Source organism: Haliotis rufescens, unplaced genomic scaffold (assembly GCF_023055435.1).
Source record: "Haliotis rufescens isolate VD_foot unplaced genomic scaffold, xgHalRufe1.0.p SCAF_10, whole genome shotgun sequence".
In the NCBI taxonomy this organism is placed as follows: Eukaryota; Metazoa; Mollusca; class Gastropoda; order Lepetellida; family Haliotidae; genus Haliotis; species Haliotis rufescens.
The window spans coordinates 44,132,020-44,145,014 of record NW_025963780.1 but is presented as its reverse complement, the minus strand read 5'-3'; the positions used below and the strand labels follow the sequence as shown (position 1 = coordinate 44,145,014).

Here is a 12,995-nt window from a genome sequence, read left to right as displayed (position 1 = left end):
TGTTACTAATATACTTTGTTGGTTTTTGTAGCCAGTATCGGACATTTGATACCGACCCCGCATCAGACAACGCATCTGTACAACGACGAGAGTTATTTGTGCATCGTTTAGATAAATGTAAGAGAAGGGGGGTGAGGCGAGGTGAAATTGGGGTTAACGTCGCGTCCAAGATTATTGCACTTATATAGCGACGTGCATATGCGAGTGTGTGTTTGTATGGCTCCTTGTACTAGTCCGGACTGATGCCGATTTATAGTGCTAGCACACTGAGATACCATGCCGCAGTTTAACATGAATACCCCACTCAGACACAGTATACTGATAGCGTAAGGGATGGAAGACTATATATAGGCCGATTCTGTCATTAGACACAACTTGCTCTTAACTTCTCTCAGAGGCATTTAGAAGTTGGAGTACTAAGTAAGGAAACGATATATAGATGAACAACTTCTTTATTACAATTATGGTTGGTTTGTTGTTTAACGCCGCACTCAGCAATATTCCAGCTATATGACGGCGGTCTGTAAATAATCGAGTCTGGACAATCCAGTGATTAATATCATGAGCATCGATCCACGCAATTGGGATTGATGACATGCATCAACCAAGTCAGCGAGCCTGACCACCCGATCCCGTTAGTCGCTACCCCGGAATCTTCACGAGTCTATTACAATTAGGAGCGACGTTTCGATTTAGGTTCTAACACCGTTATCAAGCTAGTGATGATAACGAAGTTGTTTATCCATATATCTTGTCCTTACCTAACTTGCTCTTAGGTGAGTGACGTGTACATACAAGAGTAAATGGCCCTAATAACATATTGAAATCCTGTGTCGACTCTTCGGGTTTCGTAACAATCTACGCTGACAATCAACAGCCTAGCGATATATAGTTGTAGGTGCACGTCGTGATTGTGGGACAGCCCAAGCATCATACGGCTGGTCAGAAACGCTCAACCAACATTCCTCAAACATCATGACGATTGTATGCAGATATAGTGAAGACATACACGAAGAGTGTAGGTTGAGTAAATTTATTTCTATTTCTCTAGTTTCAAAATGTCTACGCCAGAGAATAACCAGTCTCGATTATCTACCGAAACAGATTCCATTGGGTACATGTATATGAATGGATCAGTGATGACATGAAGTGATGCCAGGCTGTCAAACAAGTCACCACCCGATCCATTGAAGTAAGTGCCAGTGAGTAGGGAGGTGTGACAACTCTCTGTAAAGGCCGCAGTATGGGATAGCATCGCGCACCATGTTGACAAGCAATGTGTTATTAAGTAAATTCTTCTGAATGTCTTCCTTAAAACCGAAGGGGAAATTCACGATGGGAAAACCGAAAGAATGCCTCTTGTCCTTCAGCTTGGTACAGAGTTTGCCGTCAGTTTGAATGATGTACGAAAGAGTTCTTACATGCAGTTTAAGAGAATATATATCACGATATTTTAATTTAAAGAGTACCTAATCAAAACTAACAACCAAATTCGAAGAAGCTCTAAAATTTCTGACGTTATTTACTTGAATGTGGGTCCGCTCTTGTGTCCATACGGTGGGGATATAGAGAATCTCACCCGAGTGTCTTTTGATATCAAACATATCGACACGAGTTGATAAAAGTGGGAAAACTCCGGGGCTTGCCGAGGATTTTTTCCACTTTTATCAACGAGTGTTGGTATATTTGATATCAAAAGACACGAGGGTGAGATTTTATTTATCATCCAACATCATTCTTCCAACGTTTTCAGTTTGTAGACAGTAATAAGCAGTGTCTTAAGTGTAAAAAGTCCTGCTAACAGCTTCAGTAGCAGAGCCATTAGTGATGTCATTTGATTGTGACGTCATGGTAACCAATGAAGTCACAATGGTCTGGAAAGCATTGTGATGCAATTTCATTGCAGCGATATCTACAGTGTAGATATCGCTTGATCTCACCCAAGCGATATCTCCTGTGGGAGCCAGTTTTGGATGATAAATTGACATTACGGGTAACTCAATGAATTTACTTCTGCAACTCTGTAAATCAATATCAGCAACTAAGCTATACAATCGTCATTCAGAAGTGAAAACACCAACCAAAAGGAACAGGAATATGTATCTGTAATATTATGCTCATATTTTATTGATTGTAATATTCATAGGAGGTGTTAGCATATGTTGGCGCGCTGGTAGGTCGGACTGTAGTGTACGTATGTTCTTCTTCCATAGTAGAGGTTGTGTTGTAAACATCTGCACCATTCTTCCTTGTCTTCCGTTGATAGAAACACCTGTGAAATAAAGGTTTCCACTATAGCTATATATTCAACATCGTAAGCACAAGGCTGGTCAGGTAGAGCAACGTTAACAAAATTAATCGTAATATATATAAGTTGAAACGTTTGTAAATTGTTGCTTATACCCAGAATAAAAAACAGAATTCAATAAATATTTATATTATGTTGGATACTGATGTCATTTTCTGATATACCAAATAAAAGAAATAACAGAATTTACCTCGACATTATCCAACCCGAAACAAAGCCAACGATCAGAACAGCCACGGATACGCCTAGTGCTATGGGCACACCTGTACAAGAAGATAAAAAAACACCATATCATTATCTTCCAATATATGTGTCTGTTTGTTGTTTAACGCCGTACCCAGCAATATTCTAGCTATATGGCAGCCGTCGGAAAGTAATTGAGTCTGGACCAGACAAACCACTGATTGACATCATGAGCATCAATCCACGCAAATGGGATACGATGCCCTGCATCATCAACCAAGTCAGCGAGTCTTTTACGGCAAGCATGGGTTGCTGAAGACCGATTCGAACCCGTATCTTCACGGATCTCTCAATATGACAACGATAATGGGTTATTGTTGTTGTTTGGTATAGTTGTTGGGTTTCTGGAGTCACTCTGCAGCTGTAGTGTCAGGGGAGAGTTTGAATTGTATGACTGCCGAACCACTGGCTTGCAAACAACCAGTCACCTGCCGTGTTCACCTGTGTTCATGAGTTGTACACATGTCAAACAAATAAACACTCGCCTTTCACGACAAGCACAAATTACAAATGATGTTACCTGAATGTCAAGCAATATCAGATAAATGATAAAAACAATAACAGTTTCTGACTCTGAATACAACTGGCAGGAATATTTAATCGAGTATATCAACTTCGTAGGTTCGTGCTTATGGACTAATGTTCTGGTTATGTCCAAGAATTATTGGCTGTGTTCAGGGTCACGAAATTAGGATTCTAAGGGGAACATACATGTAACCGCTACCGGTGTGTGTTTCCTGGAGGCATTATTGGAGGTCTGTGTAGTAGTAGTGGCAGTGGTAGCAGCAACATTAGTAGTTGTAGTTGAGGTAGTTGATGTCGTAGTAGTTGATGCAGACGTTGTAGTAGTTGATGAAGACGTTAAAGTAGTTGGTGTTAACATTGAAGTAGTTGATAGAGTATTTGATACAGACGTTGGGCAGTTCAGTGACACATCTGAAGGTATGTTGGCTCCACAGACGACGGTAACATTCTCACCTGTATCCGCTACAAATAAGGGATTTGAGTTTATGACATTGTGACAATACCTGGGATCATGTACAATATTCAGCCCCTCATGCAGTAACCATGTACGTTTATATGTGCGCACCAACTGTCATTGATAAGGGTATTTTTTCCTGTGATGAAAAGGGCTCATGGGGCTTTTGTAAATACATTAGCATTCGATCGAGTTAAATGATCTTCGGTGTCCAGGCATAGTTTCATCGTTGAAGAAGACGTGATACAAGTCCAACACAAGGCTTGTTTTCATCCATCTGACTTTAAAACAACTTTGAGAAAATTTGAATTATTAGACAGCTGATGACATTCTTTCCAATCAAAATATGAACTGTCAGTTGTCACCCTTGTAGGATGGCCGACAGCAATAAAAACATTTCTGTTGCATGTAACAGGCAATAAAGACATTTTATTGAAACTCCGTCTTCGAATACTTGTCTGGGACGACTGGAAGCCGACCCTGCGACATTTTGATATATGGTGTACGAGGATTCAGAATACACCCCACAAGTATTTTGCCACTGATATGATACTTATTTATGGATATGACGCATAAGTGTCAGAAGAAACATTTTCACAGCAGTGTACACTTATTTTAAAAGAAATAGTCGCAACATTTTAATATTTTTAGCACATATCTTACAAATAATCAAGGTGTTTTTCATTAATTTGCCTCTTACCTTTTGCTCGTATCCACAGAAATTCTTTTTCTTGACGTCCAGGATCGACTGTAATGAATATTGACATGTTAACATAGTTCGACTTGCTCTCAAACATTACGCTGGAACAGTTTCTTGATGCAGGTGGGTTCTTACATTCCACCCTGGTTGACACATCCCCATCAGTGAAGTCCACACTGCAGGCGGCAGACACAACTCGGGTTGCAGCAAGTTGTATTATGACATGGGAGTCACACTCATGAGAGTATGCAAGACAGTTAGCATGGGCCATCCCATCATGTTGGTCGTTGTACAGGTACACCTCCTGTCCTGTGAGTGTAGAATCATGTTGGATGTGCAGCACAGTGTCCTCTGAAAAGGTTGGCCAAGTCATTAAAGTTGGGTATACTTCTTACACGACCGTCGTGTACTAGTATTCGATGTAAATTGGTATTCAAAACAATATCCATTGTCCACATGATTTAAAAAACACATCAAAGAAAGAAAGGAACGGATGATGTTTCTTACACAATGCAATATATGGAACAATATATTTATATTCCTCTTCCCTTTCAAGCCTGAGTGAGTGAGTGTAAGGCAGCTTTAAACAGTATTTCAGTAAAATCCCGGCGAGTCAGCTAAGTCAGTGGAAATGACATGCGCCAAGCAGCTGATTGGATATAGACATAGCATAAGTCGCAGTGTGGAGTGGACAGCGAGCGAGCACACGACTACCAAATAAAAATCGCTGTTGCTTGTGACGGTCAGAAATACAATAAACATCAATCGGAACTGAACAATTCAGAAAGAGGCGCCCTAAAACTCTCAGCATTCCATGGAAATAATAAAAAAAGAAATCCGGAGCTTCACTGATCTCTGTTACTTCGCGAGTTCACTTTTCGATCACCAAACAGTGGACATAGGATCGTTGTTGTTATTTTAGAGAGATTGATGACATGGTCGCCTTCAATTATTTGTCAATATTTAGCACGTATTAACTTCAGCGGGGAGTTAGTTGATACCAAAGTGACAAGTTTGACAAGTTTTATGACAAGTTTATCATATTTGCATTTGAGGCCACATAGTGCTGCATATACAAACATGTACACAGCGCGCTGATATATGTTAAGTGCGCTGAACAATAAGGTGCCTATCTGGGTATGTTTCTTTTTAGATATATATATACACCTTTAATAACTGCAGGGTTTGCTGATGACAGAAGCTTGGATTATTTATCAATGAAAGGACTAGTATAATTATAGGGCGGCAAAATACCAAACAATATGATTCAGTTAACAAGGTACGAACTCGTCAGGAAATAATCGGTTGTCAATAAATGTTTGTAGATCTGTTTAGACTTTCTCTGAGTTTCAAGACATTATGAAATAAAATGTTTAAAAGCATTAACATGTGAAAATGTGTGGAATTCGAAAATATATCATAATAATTATGTTTAAAGATAAAGTAATTCAAGTTTCTAATCGGACGTTAATCGAACATGGTTACATTTACAGCGCATTAGGAGATATAAATAGCCATGCCTCCATCTCCTTCAAAGTAGCTGTGAAATGGATAAACCACTTTATGAAAGACTTGTGGTAGTTGTTTGAGGTTGCAAATTAACAATCTGTGTTATGACTGGCCACAAACATCTCTACCCTGAAATACGTGACGTGTGACATGTATAAGGAGTAAGATTTGAATATAGTCCATGAACTTGCAGCAATGAAAGAATTGGCAACAAACAGACAATAAGACTTTCGCCTGGCTGCATGTGTACTGCATGACAAGATGGGGGATTTGCCTCTGTCAGTATTAGGTCCCCAGCAACCTGAGCTGGTCGTGAGATGCGGATGATCTGGCTCGGTGACGTGTTTGATTGTGTGTCCTCTACTCTGACGGCGTGGATCGTTGATCACAAATTCGATCACTGCACGGTCTGTTCCAGACTCGATTATTTACAGGCCGCCATCAAATAGCTGAAATATTGCTGAGTGCGGCGTTAAACACTACACGAACACTACGTGTATGTACAATGGGTTCAAACAACTGACTTACAGGCTATACGGGCTATCATAACATGCACGTAAAGCTCATAAAAAGTCCTGTCGTTATATCTGAACTCAGTCGGCGTTGGCTTATTTCCTGTCTAATTATAAATGACATATATATGCGTAGCTGAAACATTAATTTATAATGGACACTACTCACTGTGCACACATTCAAACGTGAATGTTACATAGTCTTCTCCAGCAGTATGCTTCACCAAACCTCCACCAGGTGAAGACAGCTGACATCTTGTAGCAGCCGTGCATCTATTCACAAAGTCCAGGTAGTAGTGATCCGGGAGTTGGTTCTTCATGGCATGAAGGCAGTAATCTGTCACTGTATCATTCTCACTCTGTTGACAGCACCGTCTGATTTCGTCTACTCCCTTCTGTCTTAAGCTTGTTCCAGTTATTTCACTGTGACATGTGACGTCAGAGGACACCCCGAGTGTAAACATGGTAGGAAGAAGCATCTCTGTGGCGGCACACGGAGGATCGACCATCAACATGAAGTTGTAACAGGCAGTCTTGTGTCTCAGGCCAGAGACAGCTGTACATAGAACTGCGAATGCAAATTGATTGAGGCTAAAGTGTGAGTGAATTAAAACTTAACGTCACGTTGACAATATTTCAGCCATGCAGTGACGAGAGAAAGATTGAGACTGAAGACTAGTTTGCGGTAGTGGATCGTTTGGCACATCCATCCATCGTCAACTCAGTGCCTGCTCATTAAGATGGCATTTACGGTAGTGGATCGTTACATACAATAAGAGATCTAGACAACCGAATAACGTTTGCTGCATCCATACCTCGTCAACTCACTATACCTAGCCCCATGGAGCAGAAACTGCACATACACTCTGACAACAAAGTTTGCAAAACCATATACCTTTTATGTTTATCGTTTTACATTATGTTTATCCCAATTGAGAAAACGCAAACTTGGTACATTCAAAGAATTGTAGGTTGCAATTTCCGTAACTTGTACCATAGCATAATTCATTCACAGAAATGTTACTTGCAACTCGATATTGATGACTGTAACATTCACTCACTTGTAATTGGCTATACCGTGACACTCATGGCATCAGTGTCTGCTAAAACAAATTAACTTTGCAGTGGAAAGGCCAAGGATAATAATCTTGGGATTCAAGTCCCCGACAAACGGGTAAGGGACACAACGGCAAGGTACGGTGTCACCCCTGCCCCACCCCCTCATAGACATAGAGTTAACGAGGATGCTCTTTATGTCTGTTTCTAAATGAGTGAGTGAGTTTTTTTAAATGCCACAATCTGGAATAGTCAAGCTTTCGCCCGGCGGTCTGTAAATAATCAAGTGGCTGAGATTATTTGCTACATTCCACTTTGTCGGAGCACGATGACATGCAGACAAACCAAACCACGAATCCTCACCACCGTTACATCTCCGTCGCCTCTAACAGCACGCAGTGAGTCCTAGGGACTTATTCTGACCCAGGTCCCCACGAGGCGTGTACATCCTGACTAATGTAATAATGAAATGTTTTAGATAGTTTATTTAGTATATGCAGGGGATATTAATAAATATCGATTTTACGAATTTCAAATAACTCTCTGATATCAACCTGTAATTGATTTTCCACTATGGTATTTCATTTTTTTTTAAATATCCATAATTATAGTGTGAAACTCACCACGTCTTTCGAGGGGTAAGTTGTTTTTAACACAGTATCGACATCTTCTAACCTAAATTTTATATGGTTTGAGCCAAATACGGAATTATGCTTGTAAATGAATCGCATCTTGAATATAGATCTCAATAATCATGTCAGTACAGAACTTGATGAGAGCTCCTATCGAAGACATGAAAAACTAAAATTGTTGTGGTTTATCAGCTGCCCTTCCCTGTTAAGCCAGAACATAGCTAAGGACATTGTCCGGTGACCCCAGCACCAATGAGATCAACGTGTATGTCAGCCGTGCAGAAACCAAAGTCATTGTCGATTTGTGTCCGGAACCAATGTCCGGAGTAGGCTAGTGCAGTTGCTAGCTATTTGGGAGATACACATACCATGCAGTGCCATGTAACATGTAGATTAGAAGGTGCTACTGCATTTGGATCCGAACGTACATTCATCCTGACAAAAAGGATTGAATTGGTTTGGGTCGACAATGCCCTGACATGGCTGTCGATTTGAATTAAGTAAACACCGAAAATAATCATAAAATATAGTGTGGAGCTGTATTTGCTACACAAACACGTTTCTTTTTATAGCAATTTACTTCACTCGCGTCACCTTATGCACTTCACAGATTAATACCACAACCTAATCGGAGCTTTTTTTATGAATATGTTGCCTATCTTACCACAACATTTATCAAAATGGATAATTCTCACATCTAACCATGGCTGACAAATGTAAAGCGTCGACATGTCCCTGTTGCCTTTTGGGCCATATGCCTTACAACTTTACAGGAAGTTGCTTAAAAACATCATCATGTTTACCAGTTCGAAAAATGTCGCACAGGATAATACCACCAACATTTACAACAGCTCTAGATATTTGAGAAGTGTTTCCTTCTGCCGACATCTCTGATTCTTATACAGGTAAATGACATCCATAAAGGACATAGAAGATGCATTTTGCAAACTATGTTATTTACCATCTATTGCATTGTATCATTGTATCTCCAAATGCCAACCATTTCCTACCAAAAATTACTTTATATCCCAGAAACTCCAACTGGGCAACCCTTTATATATTTCATTCGGTTGTTAATATCTGCCCATGTTTAATATCCAGTGTTCTATCTACAAGTTCAATCTACATTTAGCTTTACATAAGACTGTCATCTTATTCAGGATGAACGTGATAAATGTAACATTTTGATAAACTCCGTCAACCAATCATCTCAACGTTTAGAGCACTGACTTCGTACACAATAGATTCCATGATTCCTTCATAAACATTACCACAAGGTACCTTGAAGTATAATCCATGTCAGCAGAAAGATGGATCCTTGCCGCTTCCTCCACATGTTGGTGTGGTCTAGGTCGGTATCAGGGTCTATACGATCATAAAAAACATTGACTTTAATAACGCCGCTAAAAACACACACAAATATTGAGAGTGACAACGCCGAAGTTTATAATTTAGTTGCATGATACACTGGCTCTGTTCAGTAGAATACAAAAGCTGCTGGAATTATGTTTCATCCAAATTTTAAAACGTATATCGGGGTTTCACATTCTATTATATGTCACGTGCCGGTCTAGATTACACATCAACACTCGGAAAAGTCACATGAGTCAAATGGTAATAAATTATCAAAACTGTTTTCCTGTAAAAAAATTGTATATGCAAGAACGACCAGTCTAAATTACCCTCAGAAACAGATTCCAGTTGGAGTAAAGAGCAAAATTGCTGTGAAAACTATAGATGGACGCCTAAAACTTAGTCATGACCCCATATCGCAAAACATAAAACAAAAACATATTCACTGACGCATACATGTACACTTTAGGTATAGTCCGTTTGCTGCAAAATCTTACCGATGGAATGCAAATTAAATATACATCCGAAAGCAACAATTTATCAATAATTGCATTTAAGTTATTTATTAAATGATACCAACTCGTCACCATAATTTCAGACAATGTCATGAAGCAAAACAGTTGTTTAACACACGGTCATGTAATTGTAATTGTTTCAATGCCTGGTGTTACAATGGGGTCGAGGAACACAGGGGTAGTCTCAAAACGTCTATTCTGAAATATTTCATTGTCACTATCAACTGAAATAATAATTTGACCGACAGTTGCATGATCTAAACCATCTCTTTTGAATATGAAGCTTTAAGTCCGGTCTCAACTTTATCTATGCAGCCCCTCCGACTTGCAATAATCATAAACATGAAATACCAAGGTTTTCAGATCACCTGTTAATTTCATCATGTATTGTAACGATATGAGCTCGTTCTGTTGATTTTATTATTTGCATTTGAAATTTAGCTGAATAGCAATACCAAGAACACCACTAACATAGCTTTGGGAATAGTTTACAGATTCTCATTGTACATTCCGTTAAATAATTACTACATAAAGATACGCTTCTGATTAAGACATTTTTTATTATAGAAAAGACTTAAGTAGGTTATCGTGACACGTGCGAATTTCACGTGCGAATGTAAGGCTGTTCAGTTTACAGTGCAGACCCCCTTGTAACAACAGGCATTAAAACACCAACAATTACATGAGAGTTTGTTAAACAACCTTTGCTACCCTCCATGGCAATGTCTGAAAGTATGGTGACTGGTTGGTGTGGACAAATAAATAACTTTCATGCCATTTAAGGCGAAGTGTTGCTTATATTTATATCTGTTTTGCATTTCATCGGTACTATTTGGCAGCAAACCTTGTTATTCGCAAGGAATCCGGTAGATGGAAACCTCTTTATCCGGGGAGTGTCAAACCTTAAAAGTTTAGTTTCTGATGTAACCCGGCAGGAAATCAGCAAATAGAAACCACCCTTTTGGGACCTGTACATGAAACCCTGTGAAGGTGTATCTGAGGGTTAACATTGGACCGAAGACGGTTCCAAATACATGTAGATGTCCAACGTACCTCACTACCGCCCCCCTGCATCCCTTGGTAGTTCACGTGGTACGTTGTAATCATTGTTTTGCAGTGTCATCTTAATGTAACAACCTGTCCTACCTCTGATTATTTTGGCTGATGATCCAACAACATCCAACTTCACATCAAATAGCTGACACACAAACAAATACATGCAAGGAACGTGATGACTTCCTTGTTTTAAGCGCAGACGCATAGTTACACAGGTATCTGTTATCTTATCAGCAGTTTTAAACTGTGTCATGTGTAATACTCGTCCACGAATCTTTCATGACTATTTGGGAGTGCGTGTGGCAGAGTTATCTCCCTTTCATGGGGGTGCTGAATAACACTGTAAATTTAATATCTGCCAACATTTGTCTATACAAAAAACTAATACATATGTTTTAATAATCATAAATAGACATTGCTACACTCGTGTCCTTCAATCTTCAACAGCACATTTAAATATAATTTTGTTGCATATTCCAGATATTTGAAATTATGGAAACACACTCGAGTAATAGCATTTTTTCACCGACAGGCATGTACATGCATAAGTGTGTTTTTTTCGTGTTACGTATCATTGGAATATTTGTTCTAGAAACCTCCTCAAAAACTGAAACATTGTATGTGGAAATGCATTTCTCTAAAGGACGTAATCATACTAGTTGACTTAGGCAACTAAAGTTATTTTACAGGTGGTGTCAAGGATCTTGCATAAATAAGGGTCACCAACCACATGTGATCATGCATTATACATGTCACCTGTAGGAGTTATTTCGAGTAACATTTCCAATAGTTGAAGTCAAAGTTAATAACGCTACGAAATCCCTCGCACCATTCATTCTACGTATCCTCAGAAGTGTGGAAGAAGGAGAAAGAGTCGAATACTCAACATGGAATCATTCAGGAACACCGTGCCTCAATCCTTCCCCTTACCTGTGTCAATCCTTCACCTTACCTGTGTCAATCCTTCACCTTACCTGTGTCAATTCTTCACCTTACCTGTGTCAGTCCTTCACCTTACCTGTGTCAAGCCTTCACCTTACCTGTGTCAAGCCTTCACCTTACCTGTGTCAATCCTTCACCTTACCTGTGTCAATCCTGCACCTTACCTGTGTCAATCCTTCACCTTACCTGTGTTAATCCTTCATCTTACCTGTGTCAGCCCTTCACCTTACCTGTGTCAGCCCTTCACCTTACCTGTGTCAATCCTTCACCTTACCTGTGTCTATAACATCATGTGTTGTAGTATGTCCTGTGAAGCAAAGGGGTTTTGGTCTTCTACTGAATATGCCATTGTACCTAGGGTACATCTATGTGATTGTGTGTGTGTGCGTGTGTGTCTGTGTGTGTGTGTGTGTGCGCGTGCGTGCGTGCATATATACCTCTTTAACTGTTTATGTACACGAATATTACAGTTGGTGTTACCTTCAACAAGACAACTGCTTCTCTGTGGTATATATACTTAAGATATTATTATGCGACCTGTGTGGACATAATTAGTCTTTGTGCTGAATAGGATATTGTTTTGTTTAAAAGTGCAATATGTGCAAAGTCAGACTCTTCAAGTGTCAACAACACACACGTCAGCCCAAGCATCGCAGGGAGTTCTATAGCCGACACAGGCCTCTCCTGTCGCAGTCCCGTCTGTATAGCCTCGTGGGCCAGGTAGAGTTTCTCATCAGACAGGGAGGAGTTGGACTCAACACAGAAGTGTCTTTGTCTGTAGAACGAGGTCACTAAGTGTAACACCATTACCTGACGAAGAATGTTTATGTATTTGTGTATACATACGTACAAGAAAGTAAATACATATGGAGTATATGTAACATCAATGAGAGGACACTTTAAAATAAGAATTTATATCAACGTACTGTATGTAAAAGATGACTTAACAAATTATGTAAAAGAATATGTTTATTAACTGATCATGTTTAGTCTCATTTACATGTAATACATAAGAACAAATTTCAATTTTGAATTTAGTAATCTATGCAATGATTAGGTACAGCAGTTTGATGATAATACATAGAATTTAGCTTCTAGAAAGAGAACAAATAATAAGCTATTGTGTACGACCTTAGATCAAAAGAGGTATGGTATGCAGATGTATAGATTAACACACACACAAATGAATT

The 12,995-nt window shown here is 39.4% G+C and overlaps 1 protein-coding gene across 1 annotated transcript; it reads right to left on the bottom strand.

The window, feature by feature from the left end:
- Positions 1-1,986: 1,986 nt before the first annotated feature.
- On the bottom strand, positions 1,987-9,295 carry LOC124120905 (platelet binding protein GspB-like). Its single transcript, XM_048391235.1, has 6 exons — positions 9,221-9,295; positions 6,421-6,819; positions 4,231-4,581; positions 3,263-3,538; positions 2,499-2,571; positions 1,987-2,272 (listed from the first exon to the last, which is right to left on the bottom strand). Exons 1-6 carry the CDS (start codon positions 9,273-9,275, stop codon positions 2,125-2,127), a joined length of 1,302 nt encoding a protein of 433 aa, XP_048247192.1. The 5' UTR covers positions 9,276-9,295; the 3' UTR covers positions 1,987-2,124.
- Between the last annotated feature and the right edge of the window lie 3,700 nt (positions 9,296-12,995).